Below are 14,395 nucleotides of genomic sequence, written 5' to 3'. Positions count from 1 at the left end.
TGGATGCCCACCTTAGGAGACCTGGATAGAGGTGGGCGGTCCTTGGGCTTCCCACAGGTCAGGGAACCCTGATTGCTCTTCGAGCAGATGAGGGAGGGTGACTTGATCGGGGGAGGGGGAGGGAAATGGGAGGCGGTTGCGGGGAGGAGGCAGAAATCCTTAATAAATAAATAAATTAAAAAAAAAAAGAAAATAAGAACTTCATCAAAGCAAATCAATCATTGTGCTGCATCTTTTTTGCTTGTTTGTTTCTTTTTGAGACAGGGTTTCTCTGTGTAGCCCTGGCTGTCCTGGAACTCACTTTGTAGACCAGGCTGATCCAAACTCACTTAGATTCGCCCGCCTTTACCCCCTGAGTACTGGGACTAAAGGCGTGAGCTACCACCATGCCTGCCTCGCAGCATCTCTTTTTTAACTATACTGTATCTCTATCTCCACACAGTTCTTGGGGAAAGCTGCTGCTCTATTTTCTAAGTGTTCCCAAGTTTGCCATCTTGGGTGCTGTCAGGAGTAGTGTTCCGCACAGAGTCTGCTCTCCGCTAGTGCGTTCAGTCTTACCAGTTAGCTCTCTAAAAGTCAGCTCCAGTTTAGTTTGTTCTGGGGTGGATCCTCCCACAAACTCTGTCTGAGACTCCAGATCTGTGAATGCTAAATGGAGGGTCTCCTTCTGAAGTGACTTCTTAAACCAGGGTCCTCTCTCCTGGTCTGACCGAAGGTCAGGAATGGGAAAGCGAACAGAAAGATGCAGTGCTGGGGTGGCAACTTGTACAGACACCCGACGATTCGCAGGACTGTGAGAGTCATCTAGAAACACTTCAGTGAAAGCTTTATGCTGAAAGACATAAATCACAGCAGCGCTTAGCATTTCCGCAGATCCTATCATTGCTCCCCCACATGCCACAATGCATCCAGACACAAGTGAAAAACCACTACTGTATAATGAAGCTTCAAATGAAACAGCTATTGCCCAAATCAAAACTGCTGAGGCAAAAGCTGAATCTTCATACAAAAATAAGTAAAAAGAAAGACACTATAGATCCCTACACATCTTACCATAAACTAAAAAGAAAAGGTGTGAACCAGCCTACTACCAAATCCAACAAAACTAAAAATCAATACCATGCTCAACACTCAGTTTGAAGAATCTGCCCATTTTAGGCTGCCCTAAGGGGCCCAATATAACTGCTGCCATATACAAAGGCCAGTCTTACTCCTCTTTGCTTCCAGGCCTATGATCAGAGCAGGGCACACAAAGGTTCCAAGTGTTCACCAAATGACTCCTGAGTCCCCCACATACACCAGTTAAAATCATGCCATTCAAATAGAAGTCAATTTTTAATTTTCAATAAAATATCCTGAAACTAATAAAGGCTTCAACATTCATCTTCCGAGTCAGCGTCGAGCCTTTCCTATGGCAGCCTGGGATTTTTACAAGCAAGGCAAACATATAAGGCTTTACTGTGACATCTTCCTGCACATGTCAGTACGTTTTGTTCCCATTCATTCTTCTGCCAAGCCCCTCCCTGCTTCTAGCGGGTTCCCTTTCTTCTCTAAAGTTAGAAACCAGCATTTTCACAGATCTATTCTATCTCATCCCTATTGGACTTCTTGACACAAACTCTAATCTCATACTAAAGAAAACTAGGGATGGGACTGAAGAGATGGTTAAGAGCACTGACTGCTCTTCCAGAGGAGCTGGGTTCAATTCCCAGCACCCACATGGCAGCTTACAGCTGTCTGTAACTACCATTCCAGGAGATCTGACACCCTCACACAGACAGGCATACATGCAGGCAAAATATCAAGGCACATAAAATAAAAACAAATTTTTAAGAAAATAAAACCAAGGATGATAAGGTCATCCCAACACAGCCAAGGTTAACAGCAAATAGAGACTGGCCTATACACTTAAGAATGCTGCTTTAGTCTAAACACCAGGAACGATGGGTAAAACAGGCAGGAAATAAAATGTCTCTGCGCCTTTCCTTCTTGTCTTTTTAGATTGAATCTCATGTTTCCTAAGTGTGTTCCAAATGACAGCCGCCTGTTTGAGTCCCAGAGCAGATCTGATCGTGGGCAGTCACTGCTGTGTTGATTCCTTTCCCCTAAAGCTGCCTCTCAGGCTGGGCCTGGTCCTACAGGCCATACATTCAAACTCCCAATGTGCTAATACAAGTCCATGCCACATAGCAGAGCTGAGCAAAGTAATACAATACGATGCCAATCACTCTTCATTCTCAAAAGCAGACCTGTGCTACCTGGCTTTACTTTTTACACCATTCGAGTTTCTGGAATGTATGAAAATAAGACTTCATGAATATGTTACAGTATTCTCCAAGTCCAATCCCATTGTGCTACAATCAAATACTGTCAACTTATGGGCCTAGTCATTCTTCTGCATATCGTCTTTTTCTGCATGTACAGTTTAACATTAGTCTAAGGAAAGTGAGACAGAGTGGAGCATGCCCGAAGTTTCCTGCTGGGAAGGCTGAGACAGGAAGAACACAAGTTCCTGGCTGACCAACCTGAGCTAACAATGAGATGCTATCTCAGAAGGTTAAAAAAAAAAGTTTGCATGGAAAAACATTCTATTTCTCACTTAACCCTTCCTGCAGAGCCTTCTTCATGCAGCTGATACCACACAGCATACCCTGTTAGAAATAAAACAGGAAATGTCTTCCAGTAAAATTACCAGACCTTACCTGGTTCTCATCAAGGCAAAGAAGTAGCATTGTTGAGCTAGGTGGTGTACACTATGACCCCAGCTCTAGGGAGGTAGAGGCAGAAGGATCAAGAGTTCAAAGTCTTCCCTTGGCTACATATCAAGTTTTAGGTCAGAACTGCACAAGAAATTTAAGAGTAATTTTTAAGCCCAGCATGGTGGTGCACACCTTTAATCCTAGCACTCAAAAGGCAGAGGCAGGCAGATCTCTGAATTCGAGGCTAGCCTGATCTACACAGTGAGTTCCAGGATAGCCAGGGCTATGTAGAGATGCTGTCTCAAAAAGTAAAAATAATTTTTAAATGTCTACTTTTTACTATTATAAGTAATATTGCTCTGACATAGTCTATTTAATCTGTTAGGACTTTTCTCAGAAATCCCAATGCTTATGTCCAACGTCTACATACTTACCAAACTAACATGCTTATTATATGATGCATACATGTGCGAGGCCATCATCTCTACTGTGGTGAGTTTTTGTGGTTGAAGCAAGGAATTTAACCTATCCACGATACTGATATCCAGCTCACAACACACTGGATTTAATTTAATTTGTAATTCCGCCTTCTGAGGAACTGAACTCAGTCTTGCTTGACTACCCTTTAAAAAAAAACCACACACACACAATTATTAACAAAACTATAAAACTTAACAATTGTGACAAAAAAAATCCCATAACAATCTGCAGTGGTAGCCACAGGGAGGACTCACCTGGGGTCCTCTAGTCTCAGAGTGCTTATAGTAAAGCTGAAGACACACGGGGAGGTGGGCATCAGTCCCTTCTTTGGAATGGAACGTTAGGAGCTTAAAGACAAGGATGGAGATGAGTTAAAGCTAGGGCATTAAGCTGCAATCGATCATGGAAATCTACAGAGGCAGTACTGAGGTGAGAGGAGCTCTCTGAAGTCAGAAAAGCTGGCCCCAAACTTCATTTCTGCCTCTTTCTAGCAATGTAAATCTCACTCAAGCAGCAAACTTCTGTGAGCCTCAGCTCCTCATCTGAAGCAAGGGTTCAAACTGATCAATAGCTAAGAAAAAACTTTAAAACAAAATAAAACAGCAGGCTCATAACCTGTCTGCCTCCTCAGATAACTCTCATTTCATTTCAAATTATTACTACCTTCATTGAATAACCTTGAACGACATACTTTAAAATTTGTCTCAACAATCACAACAATAAAACAGTAATACTCTTTGTGGTGCTGGTATGCTCTAAAGAAAACTGTTATTATTCATTCGATTCTTAAAAAAGCAAAACAAATCTAAAAATCATCCAAGGGAGTATGCAACATTTACCTCTGTGTAGTGGGGAGGGACAGAATGAAAATCTGTTGGGAATAGACACTCCAAAAACTCCATTTGCTCAATCGACATGTCGGTGCTAAAATGGCGGGAAGCTGACCTTTGCCTCTGCTCATAGGACACTTTGACGCCAGTGCCTATAAATCTACCATAAAAGAAGAAAGAAGCATTTAAAAGTCTCCACAAGCTTCTAGATTAAACAATATACATAAGCCTAGAGAGCAACATACGAATGTTAGTATAATAATTACATGCTTACTCTACCAAGTTCAAGCTGCTAGTAATCATTAATATCCCTAAGGACATGAGCTTCACATTTCCTATTCCTTAGCATCTCTACTGTGGGGAATTTCCCAGGATGCCTGTATTGCCCAACACTGCTCCTCCTTCTTCGACACTCCAAACTTATCCTGCAGTGGATAAAATCTCAGACCTGGACAGGCATCATGGCACACACATGCCTTTAACGCCAGCACTTGGGAGGCAGAGGCAGATGGATGTCTAGAGTCTACACATAGTCAGTTCCAGGCCAGCCAGGGTTAGGCAGCAAAACCGTGCCTTAAAACAAAACAACTTAAAAAAAATTGCAGATCTGTAAAATGTATGAAATGGATTCTTAAAACTATCTAAAAACATCATTCAAGCTGGGCATAGTGGCAAACACCGAAATCCCAGTACTCTGGAAGATGAGACAGGAAGACCATGAGTTTGAGACTGGTATATTTTACAGTTGAGACTGTCCCAAAAACCAAGGACCAACAATGACGCAGAACTTTAAAACTTCAGTTGATGGGGTTCACGGTTTTTGTGTCATATTTTCTACTTGCAGATATCTGGAGATTTGACAAAACTGAGGGAAAAAGGTTCTTACAATGTAATTTGAAGTACTATGGTCCTAACATGTAAAGCATCTTTTGATGGTGGTTAAAAACTACTTCACATGTTAATTTTAACACTCCAGAAAATTTACATTAAAATTACCTTGAGCTAGGGGCAAGGGTTTAGGTCAATTGGTAGAGCACTAGCCTTGCATGCATGAAGCCCTGGGTCCAACCCCAGCACTGCCTAAAACCAAGCATGGCAGCTTACACCCATCATCTCATAAGGTAGAGGCACAAGGACAGAGAGGAATTCAGGGTTATCTGAGGCTGCCTGAAAGTTTGAGGCCAGACTGGACTATATATCATGAGATCCTGTCTCCAAAAACAAGCATTCTCTAAAATACAAATTTTCTTTGCCTCATTATACAAAATATCACTCACTTTACAGATCACCATTTATATTAAAATAAAAGGGTTTTTCTTGGTTTTTTTTTTTTGTTTTGTTTTGTTTTGTTTTTTCGAGACAGGGTTTCTCTGTAGCTTTGGTGCCAGTCCCAGAACTAGCTCTTGTAGACCAGGATGGCCTCGAACTCCCAGAGATCCGCCTGCCTCTGCCTCCCATGTGCTGGGATTAAAGGCGTGTGCCACCACCGCCCTGCTAAAATAAAACAACATTTGCATGCTAACCCTATAGTATCCAATTTAGTCAGCCCATCTATTAGGCCTCAACTCATGAGGGCTCACGGTTTTAAGAATCAGCAGAGTCTGGCGGTGGTGGTGTACACTTTTAATCCCAGCACTCTGGAAGCAGAGGTGGGTGAATGTCAATGAGTTTGAGGCCAGCCTCGTCTACAAAGTGAGTTCCAGGATAGCCAGGACTGTTTCACAGAAACCTATCTTGAAAAGCAAAAAAAAAAAAAAAAAAAAAAAAAAAAACATTTGAACACTCAGCCCAGGCTTGGTATTGCTACCCACCTCTCATGGCCTAGCACCAGCCTTTCCCAAGCTCTCCTCATCAGTACCACTCTCAGCACAGCACCATCTCTGCCACTGCCAGTGCCCTAAGAACCATTTCCATCATTTCAATAGTGATAGCAGGGATGAGGAGCTGGGCATTTGTGGCACACACCTTTAATCCTAGACAGAGGCAGTCGGACCTCCGGACCTCCGTGAGTTCAAGGCCAGTCTGGTCAACAAGCTAGTTACACCACAGAGAAACCCTGCCTCAAAAAAAAAAAAAAACAAAACACACAAACACACACCAAAAAAAAAAAAAAACCAGGGAGGAAGCTACAACCTATCTAGATCTATATCTGCATCATTCTCACACTACAATGTGAAGGAGAGACCCTATGGTATCTTTGTAGTACTGCAGTAAATTTCACTCGTTATCCACTGAAAACCAAACAGGGAGTAGACAGATGACACAGTGTGCATGTGGTTCTTTCTGAAGTAATCAGAGAGTTCACCTAAGGTGATCATGGGAACAAGCTTCTGCAAAGACTGCTCGGAAGGACTTAAAATCTTCTGCTGACAATCTTGTTGGGTCCATCTTTTCTATACGAGAGAAGAACGCGACGGCCAAGGGTGTCAATGGATTAACGTTTGGGGATGTTTCCGCTGGAGACAGAGGATCGATGTGAAGCACGGAGACTGAGAAGATGCCGACTGCCAGTCTACAGATGAACTCAGGCCTCGATTCATCCACTGAAACAGACCTAGAGGGCAGGGCTGAAATACATCCAGTTCTCTGAGTCAGGATTCAGAACATCTTAGACTGCTACCCTGTTCATCTGATATGCAGGACTTTTGCACCTAAAGCACCAAGAGTCCATCTCAGTAAGCAGAAATGTGTGGACACATCTTATAGACTATAAAACTGTGTTAGAAAAAAATTAAAATCAACCAAAAGCTCCACATCAAACTCTCTAAGTTTGGGAATTGTCCAATTAAATTCTGAAGAGCAAGGATCGAGTACAGAACAGTCACAGAGCAACTGCCTGGCATGCTCACGGTACTAAGAACAGTCACAGAGCAATTGCCTGGCATGCTCATGGTACTAAGAACAGTCACAGAGCAATTGCCTGGCATGCTCATGGTACTAAGAACAGTCACAGAGCAATTGCCTGGCATGCTCACGGTACTAAGAACAGTCACAGAGCAATTGCCTGGCATGCTCATGGTACTAAGAACAGTCACAGAGCAATTGCCTGGCATGCTCATGGTACTAAGAACAGTCACAGAGCAATTGCCTGGCATGCTCACGGTACTAAGAACAGTCACAGAGCAATTGCCTGGCATGCTCATGGTACTAAGAACAGTCACAGAGCAATTGCCTGGCATGCTCACGGTACTAAGAACAGTCACAGGCAATTGCCTGGCATGCTCACGGTACTAAGAACAGTCACAGGCAATTGCCTGGCATGCTCATGGTACTAAGAACAGTCACAGGCAATTGCCTGGCATGCTCACGGTACTAAGAACAGTCACAGGCAATTGCCTGGCATGCTCACGGTACTAAGAACAGTCACAGGCAATTGCCTGGCATGCTCACGGTACTAAGAACAGTCACAGGCAATTGCCTGGCATGCTCACGGTACTAAGAACAGTCACAGGCAATTGCCTGGCATGCTCACGGTACTAAGAACAGTCACAGAGCAATTGCCTGGCATGCTCACGGTACTAAGAACAGTCACAGGCAATTGCCTGGCATGCTCACGGTACTAAGAACAGTCACAGAGCAATTGCCTGGCATGCTCACGGTACTAAGAACAGTCACAGGCAATTGCCTGGCATGCTCACGGTACTAAGAACAGTCACAGAGCAATTGCCTGGCATGCTCATGGTACTAAGAACAGTCACAGGCAATTGCCTGGCATGCTCATGGTACTGAGCTCAACCCCAGTACTGGGGAGGGAAGGGCAGGACCAAAACAGATTTTTTTTTTTAACAAACAATACAAAAACACTGAGAAAAAGACTCAAGAAGCTAGGGTAAAATTTAATGATGGAGCACTGGCTGAGAACTGTCAAGGCCTCAGGTTCTATGCCCAATGCTACACATGAATATACATACACAGGCCCACACACACATACACACAGCACATATACACACATGAGCACACCTACACATATACACACAAAACACAACATAATCATATATACAAACATACATGTGCATACACTTACACACAAACACATATGTATGTACACATACACAAATACATATACCATATACACACAGGCACACGTAAACACACACATCACATATAAACACATAGGCTTACCTACACACCATACACATGCACACTCACGCAGACACACAAATCAGATAATTAACTGTAAGTTTTAAATTGCAATGATATGAAACATAGAATTTTTCTATAATATCTATGTATTTAAATATACAAAGACTATAATGAGTACCAAGCATAGTGGCATACACCTAGCAACCTAGCTAGCACCCAGGCAGTGAAGGTGAAAAGGTCAAGTGAGATCACGATCACAGTTAGTCAGTTTGCACTACATAAGACCTTGTGTCAAAAACAAAATCAAACAAACAAAAAATAGAATATAACGAATAAGTAACTATTCTAAAATATTTTCCAATGAACTACTCAATTATTCTTTTCTTTCTAAACTTTGTGATTGTCCAAGACTAAAAGAGAAATTACAAAAGACACACACACACACACAAAAATATAGCAGTACAGAGTGTAAGCTTGCAATGTACAAGGCCCTAGGTAACAGTCCCCAGAAGCACAGAAAAGAGTAGGTGGATGATTAATAAATAGATAGCTATGCATAGGTAGACAGACAGAGATACATAAATGATAGAGAGAGAGAAAAAAATGAATCAGATGTTTATTCTGAAAGTAGGGAAGGGGAAAAAGCAAAACACATTATCTTATAGATATGCTTTTCCTTTTAATTTTCAAGGCCTCTGGTGGAAACTAACCAGCTTTTGGTAAAGGCGCCGGGTGGACCAAGTCAGACGAGAATGCTGGCCCTCTTACAGGCTGCTCTTTGTGGTCCGCAAACTCTCCCCATGTTGGCTGTAGCTGCAAAAGATTGGTTTAAATACATAAATAAAGTGTAGGCTCTTAGAGGTGTCTTCTGAAGAACAGAGAATATGGAGTAATACTTTACCACAGTAGCACTTAGCGGCGATCCTGCAGGCGTGTTTGTGTATGTACTAGTCAGGGATAACTCCAAGTCCATGTGTGGAGGGTCTCCAAGGGGTGGAAGAGAAGACAGACTGTGAGACATGTCCATGTCGGCCATGGAGAAGAAAACTTCTTCTTCTAGAGAGAATTAGGCTTCATCACATGATATATTCCACCTATGTACTCCAAGTAGTTTAGCCACACTAATAGACAGCTGTGTGTGGTGCGCTGAGCACGGTCGTCAGCAGCACAGTAAACACACAACTGCACAGTCAGCAAAGGTCAAGTCTCCCCGAGTCTTTTGTGGGTTTATATGACATGCAGCAATACAGCAAATTTTTAGTTGTCATATGGCAAGTTACAAGCTAAAATTCAGATTTTTAAATAGCACAAGCTCACACAGGGCCCTAAGTTTCATCTCCAGCACCAAGCTGCAAAAGATAAAATTGTGTAACTATTTGCAATCTCTGGTTTCTTACGAATACAGCTATTTCCCAGATGGGAAAGAAGGACCAGAGACAATTAGAATTCTATTGACAAATCAATGTTTTCTCTCTAATGATTGTCTGACCTCACATAAATCAAGTTTGTTATGTCTCAAAGTTCTTAAGTAGGCTTTAATTTTTTTTACTTGGTTCACATTTCACCAGACTCTTACTATTTACACTAGTGCTCATACGGTCCAAAAATCCCTGTAATGAATAGTGGGTAATTATTACACCAACAAGATGGAAAGGTTATCAATGCTTCCTACTTAGGGCTGTACACTGCACACAATTATATAATGAGTTATTCCCAAGCTACTTATGTGTCGCTGTACATTTTTACAAACTGACTTTCCTTAGGGAAAAACACCATTGCTTAGGCCAACTATACACTTGAGAAACGGTAGTGCTGGTGCATCACTGTATTGCTGGTGAGCCAACAGAACAGAACCAAATGCCCCCATGTAGGGTTTCTGTTCCCCACTGCTAAATGTTTGTTCCACCAATGAAATAACATAGGTCTAGTGTTGACTGCGGAAGCTGCTTACCACGGCTAGAAGGTGTACGAGCTGTCTCTGTTTCATAGAAGCTTTTCTCTGAAGATACACCCATAGACAGAGAATCTTTCCTCAGATAATACCGGTTTAATTCCATCTGAATTCGATATTCATCTTCCTGCTGCATGGGTCGATTTTTCCTATCTTTATTTGCTAACCCAATTTTGCTAGAATTTTCTACAAGTATATAAAAAGAAACAAAAATTCAATTTGTAGTTAGTTATTTAAGCACTTCTTTCCAAAACCCCACTTATCCAATAGCAACCTGATCACACTAGCAGGAAGCCAGTTACATCAAGCAGGGGCCTAAGAAACATAAGCAAGTAGCAAACAATCTAAACTCTTAACTCTAGAAGATATAAGTACTTAAAATAATGTGTGTGAGTCATTGTATACAAAAATTACATTTTTACTGTTTGGGTTCTTTTGTTTGTTTGGTTTAGTTTTTTGAGGCAGAGTTTTTCTGTATAGCCCTGGCTGACTTACAACTCTCTCTGTAGACCAGGCTGGCTTTGAATCACAGAGATCTGCTTGCTTCTGAAGCATGAGCCACCAACTGCCTAGCTCAGAACAATTTTTCAAATGAATGTGATCAAATAACCTGAATGCAAATGTACAGCATGATAACAATAAAGTAATTAGCATATCTACTTAGAATGTACCTTAAATGCCATATACTCCAAAATAATATATTTTCATCAGTCTATGTTTTATATTTTCACCTAGCAGTTTCAAGAATTAGAGGAAATAATTATAACAGTCATACTTGCCTGGTCCAGCAATAGCTGCTAACATATCCAAAAGCAGATGTACCTGCCTTGGTGACAGGAATAGATGAATGGAATCTATCTGTCCATCAACATCCAACTTAAAGACATAAGAACAGTTGAGAGTAAGTACTTTACAAGCTCATCACCAGGAATTAGGTAGATGTTAGGGTACTAAGGTAAGTATCACCCTTGGTGTTGGGCAGCTCCACCTAATTCACACAATTTCAGCTAAAGGGCATATAGACCAGCAACCGTGGCTGCAAGAGGGAAAGCCCTGAGAAATTCCATGTCAGCAAGTCCAGCATCATGCTGTCTCTAAGTCTTCTGGAGACTGTAAACACAGCAACAAGATGGTATTCATCACCCTTCAGAACAACCAAATCCTTAGAACCAATGGTGTCAGCGCCTGTGAGACTGGGTCGGCCACACTGGGACTCTACAGCATGCTTCTCAGGAGCCTACTGTGCGCGCTGCACGGATACTACTTTCTCCTGCACAGGAAGCTAGAAGCCACAATCGAAACCCAGACAGAAATCAGCACTAATGAATGCTTTCTTTCTTGTTCTCTGTGCACACTTTCCCCTCCTGTCTCACTTGGTGTGGTGAGCACCAAGCCATCACCCAGCCCCTATTCTCTACTTATTACTGTTTCTGTTTTACAGACAAGGACACAGACCCACAAAGCAAAGTTAACATTAGCTCTGCAGCCAGATCTGAACCTAGGCAGACACAAATGCAAAGCCTTACTCCTTCTATGACATGGCTCTCCTGTTGTGCCTACAGACAGTGTTTTATGGGGTTCCTTACAGACTGGTGATACCCAGGCCATATCCAGAGTGGGGAAATGTGTTTCTGTTACTGGACAAGTTTATTTCTTGTACTGAAACCACAATCTCTGGTTTTCATTGAGATGGAAAATCAGGAGTTTCATTTCTAATTGTCATAAGGATGCTTCATTATGGGTACATTCTGAATTTGGAATACAAAAAACAAATTACTCACTGGTATCTTTTAAAAATATAAAACACTGGAAATAACAAAGCCAAAGCAGTCCCCTGCTACTGTATAATACTTTCCCCAAAAATCCACTAAAATTGAATGTGTGATATACAACAGCCTCCAGAGGCACTATCTCAGAACTCATAGCTGAAAGACTCAGGTTTAAGGAATGCTGGGAAAGACTAAAGCTCTAACCTCATGCTGCCCTGTTACATCTACTCTAAGCTCTGTGCTGCCCACTACTGATCTCTAGAACTTAATTTTTCCATATAATATTCATTTACATTAAACAAAATATACACGTTAGTATACAAAAACATTAATGTACAGGCAAGGATGATCGTATCTCCAAATATTCAATACTGGCTGGAACTGGACTATAATACCACCATACAATACTACCACCTGCTACTCTGTCCCTTAGTATGTAGAACTCAAAAATCAACATACAGAATAGTAACACATATCAAAATACAGTGTGCAAAACTTTACATCTGCATGGAAATCAGAGCTTATGGATGTAGACCATATCCAGGCAAACAGAACCATGAAAGCTTTGCTCATGGGTCTTACTTCTTTAAGAAATGTGCTCCCAAAGCCAGCTGGGGGAGGGAAATGGGAGGCGGTTGCGGGGAGGAGGCAGAAATCCTTAATAAATAAATAAATTAAAAAAAAAAAATGTGCTCCCCAAAGACATACAAGCTCTGGTTTCCCAAGGCTGTTGCCACAGCAGGGCAGTCCCTGCAGTATTTACAGCTACCTACACTATCTGCTCCATTAGCAACCTCCTCAGAAGCCAGCAGCGGGAAGACCTGGTCAAGGACTTCTTAACCTGAGAGTAGTTCACAAAAAGGAAAGCAGGAAATCTGGGCCAGAACACTGAGAGTGAAGGAAGATAGTAGATACTTAGTCACAGGACAACCCACAGCAACTAATCACTATGCCCCTGTGTAGATTAAATAAATACCTGTAGTTTTACAGAGACAACACAACAATACTGACCTTGGCTCCTGGAAGCACTTCATTCTGTTTCAAAGTGAGACTCAATTCCAGTCTGCCCACTAGACCTCCAATCTGCACTGGATCCGAGGGTGCTATCTCTGGTAAAGTTCTAGTTAATTGTGGGTGTGGCTCATAAACAATTTTGGGATTCCAGCTAGGTGACAGCTTTGGCTCAGTTTCCTACAATAATGTAATAAAAATAAAGTAACTATTTTAGCACAAATGAGTCCGGGTGTATATAAATGTCACCTTGGATTTGACATGAGAACTGCATCATCACACTGGACATACCATTATCTACGGCTAAAATGGAACATTACTGTGTTAGTACAGCACCTTGGAAATAAAAACAAGTCATTGAAAAAGACTTTATGAGACTAGTGCAGAGCCAGCAAGATGATCCAGTGGGTAAAGGCATTTGCCCCAAACCTGGAGACCTAAGTCCAATCCCACAATGTACATAAAAATGGAAGAACTGACTCTACAAAGTTGTCCTCCGATCCCCACACATATGCCCCCAAATGCAGTACACACAAGTTTGTATGTGTATCTATGCTCGTGTACATCGTACATACACAGTATCTGTTCAAATAATATACAATGTGTAAACCAAATCAATATCGAAGTAAGGTCTATAATCCCAGCATTCAGGAGGTTGAGACAAGAGATTACTAGTTTGAGGTCAACCTGAGCCACACATTGACAAAGTGAGAGACTCTGCCTCAAAAAAATAAATAATTTTTTTAAAAAAGAAAAGATCTGACTTGAATATAAAGGCAAATTATAGATGTACCAACTTATAAAAAGATTCTGTGCTTTGAATTAAAGGCTCTTAATAATAGAAAACACTAAGTCAGAGTCCATGATAATGTTCACTAACAGAGCCTTTAAGCCACGGAAGGTAGCACAGCTTTTTAATGTGAAAGGATGAGGCACTGCATGAGCCATGTTTCCAGTTGCTGTGACAAAATACCTGGCAAAGAAGCAACTTAAGGAAGAGGGGTTTCTTCTAGCTCCTGGGTGCAGGCACACATTCCACCAGGGTGTGAAAAGCAAGGTGGTCAAAGGCCAGCTGCTCCCATGGCACCCACAGTTAGAAAGCAAGCTACAGCCAGGTGGTGGTGGTGGCGCACACCTTTAATCCCAGCACTTGGGAAGCAGAGGCAGGCAGATCTCTGAGTTTGAGGCCAGCCTGGTCTACAAAAGTTAGTGCCAGGACAGGCTCCAAGGCTACACAGAGAAACCCTGTCTTGAAAAACCACAGAGAGAGAGACCCACATTTAGGGAAGGCCTGCCCACCTAATCTAGAGGATCCTCACAGGCATGCCCAGAGGCTTGACCACTAGGATTGGCTCCCTCAGATGTTAGCACCTCATTTTACCTACAGATATGTAGGAAACATTTCTCCATTAACTAATGAGCAGAATTCTTGGAGGGAGGAGCTGCCAGCCAGGGCTGACTCCATGGCCCTTCCATTGCACATTGTAGGCCAACTTGATTCCAATGGCAGGCAGCAGCAAGTCTAGCAGGATGGGCAGAGATTCAGGGGTTCAGAGCTGGTATCAGCTACAT

The 14,395-nt window shown here is 42.1% G+C and overlaps 1 protein-coding gene across 2 annotated transcripts in view; it reads right to left on the bottom strand.

Annotated features, from left to right (window-relative positions):
* Positions 1-14,395, bottom strand: part of Atg2b (autophagy related 2B) — a 77,508-nt gene that overhangs the window by 45,635 nt on the left and 17,478 nt on the right. The window contains exons 6-15 of one of the 2 annotated variants that reach the window (XM_075948119.1): positions 12,824-13,003; positions 10,823-10,919; positions 10,044-10,229; positions 8,994-9,148; positions 8,803-8,905; positions 6,315-6,576; positions 4,019-4,169; positions 3,434-3,526; positions 3,134-3,322; positions 559-832 (exon numbers count right to left, since the gene is read on the bottom strand). In XM_075948119.1, coding sequence (XP_075804234.1) covers positions 559-832; positions 3,134-3,322; positions 3,434-3,526; positions 4,019-4,169; positions 6,315-6,576; positions 8,803-8,905; positions 8,994-9,148; positions 10,044-10,229; positions 10,823-10,919; positions 12,824-13,003 — 1,690 coding nt within the window. The remainder of the gene's footprint in view (positions 1-558; positions 833-3,133; positions 3,323-3,433; positions 3,527-4,018; positions 4,170-6,314; positions 6,577-8,802; positions 8,906-8,993; positions 9,149-10,043; positions 10,230-10,822; positions 10,920-12,823; positions 13,004-14,395) is intronic. The other variant, XM_075948120.1, reaches the window with a different exon arrangement.

The sequence above is a fragment of the Microtus pennsylvanicus genome, chromosome 14 (genome assembly GCF_037038515.1).
Source record: "Microtus pennsylvanicus isolate mMicPen1 chromosome 14, mMicPen1.hap1, whole genome shotgun sequence".
NCBI lineage: Eukaryota > Metazoa > Chordata > Mammalia > Rodentia > Cricetidae > Microtus > Microtus pennsylvanicus.
This window is presented reverse-complemented; position numbering and strand designations above follow the sequence as displayed.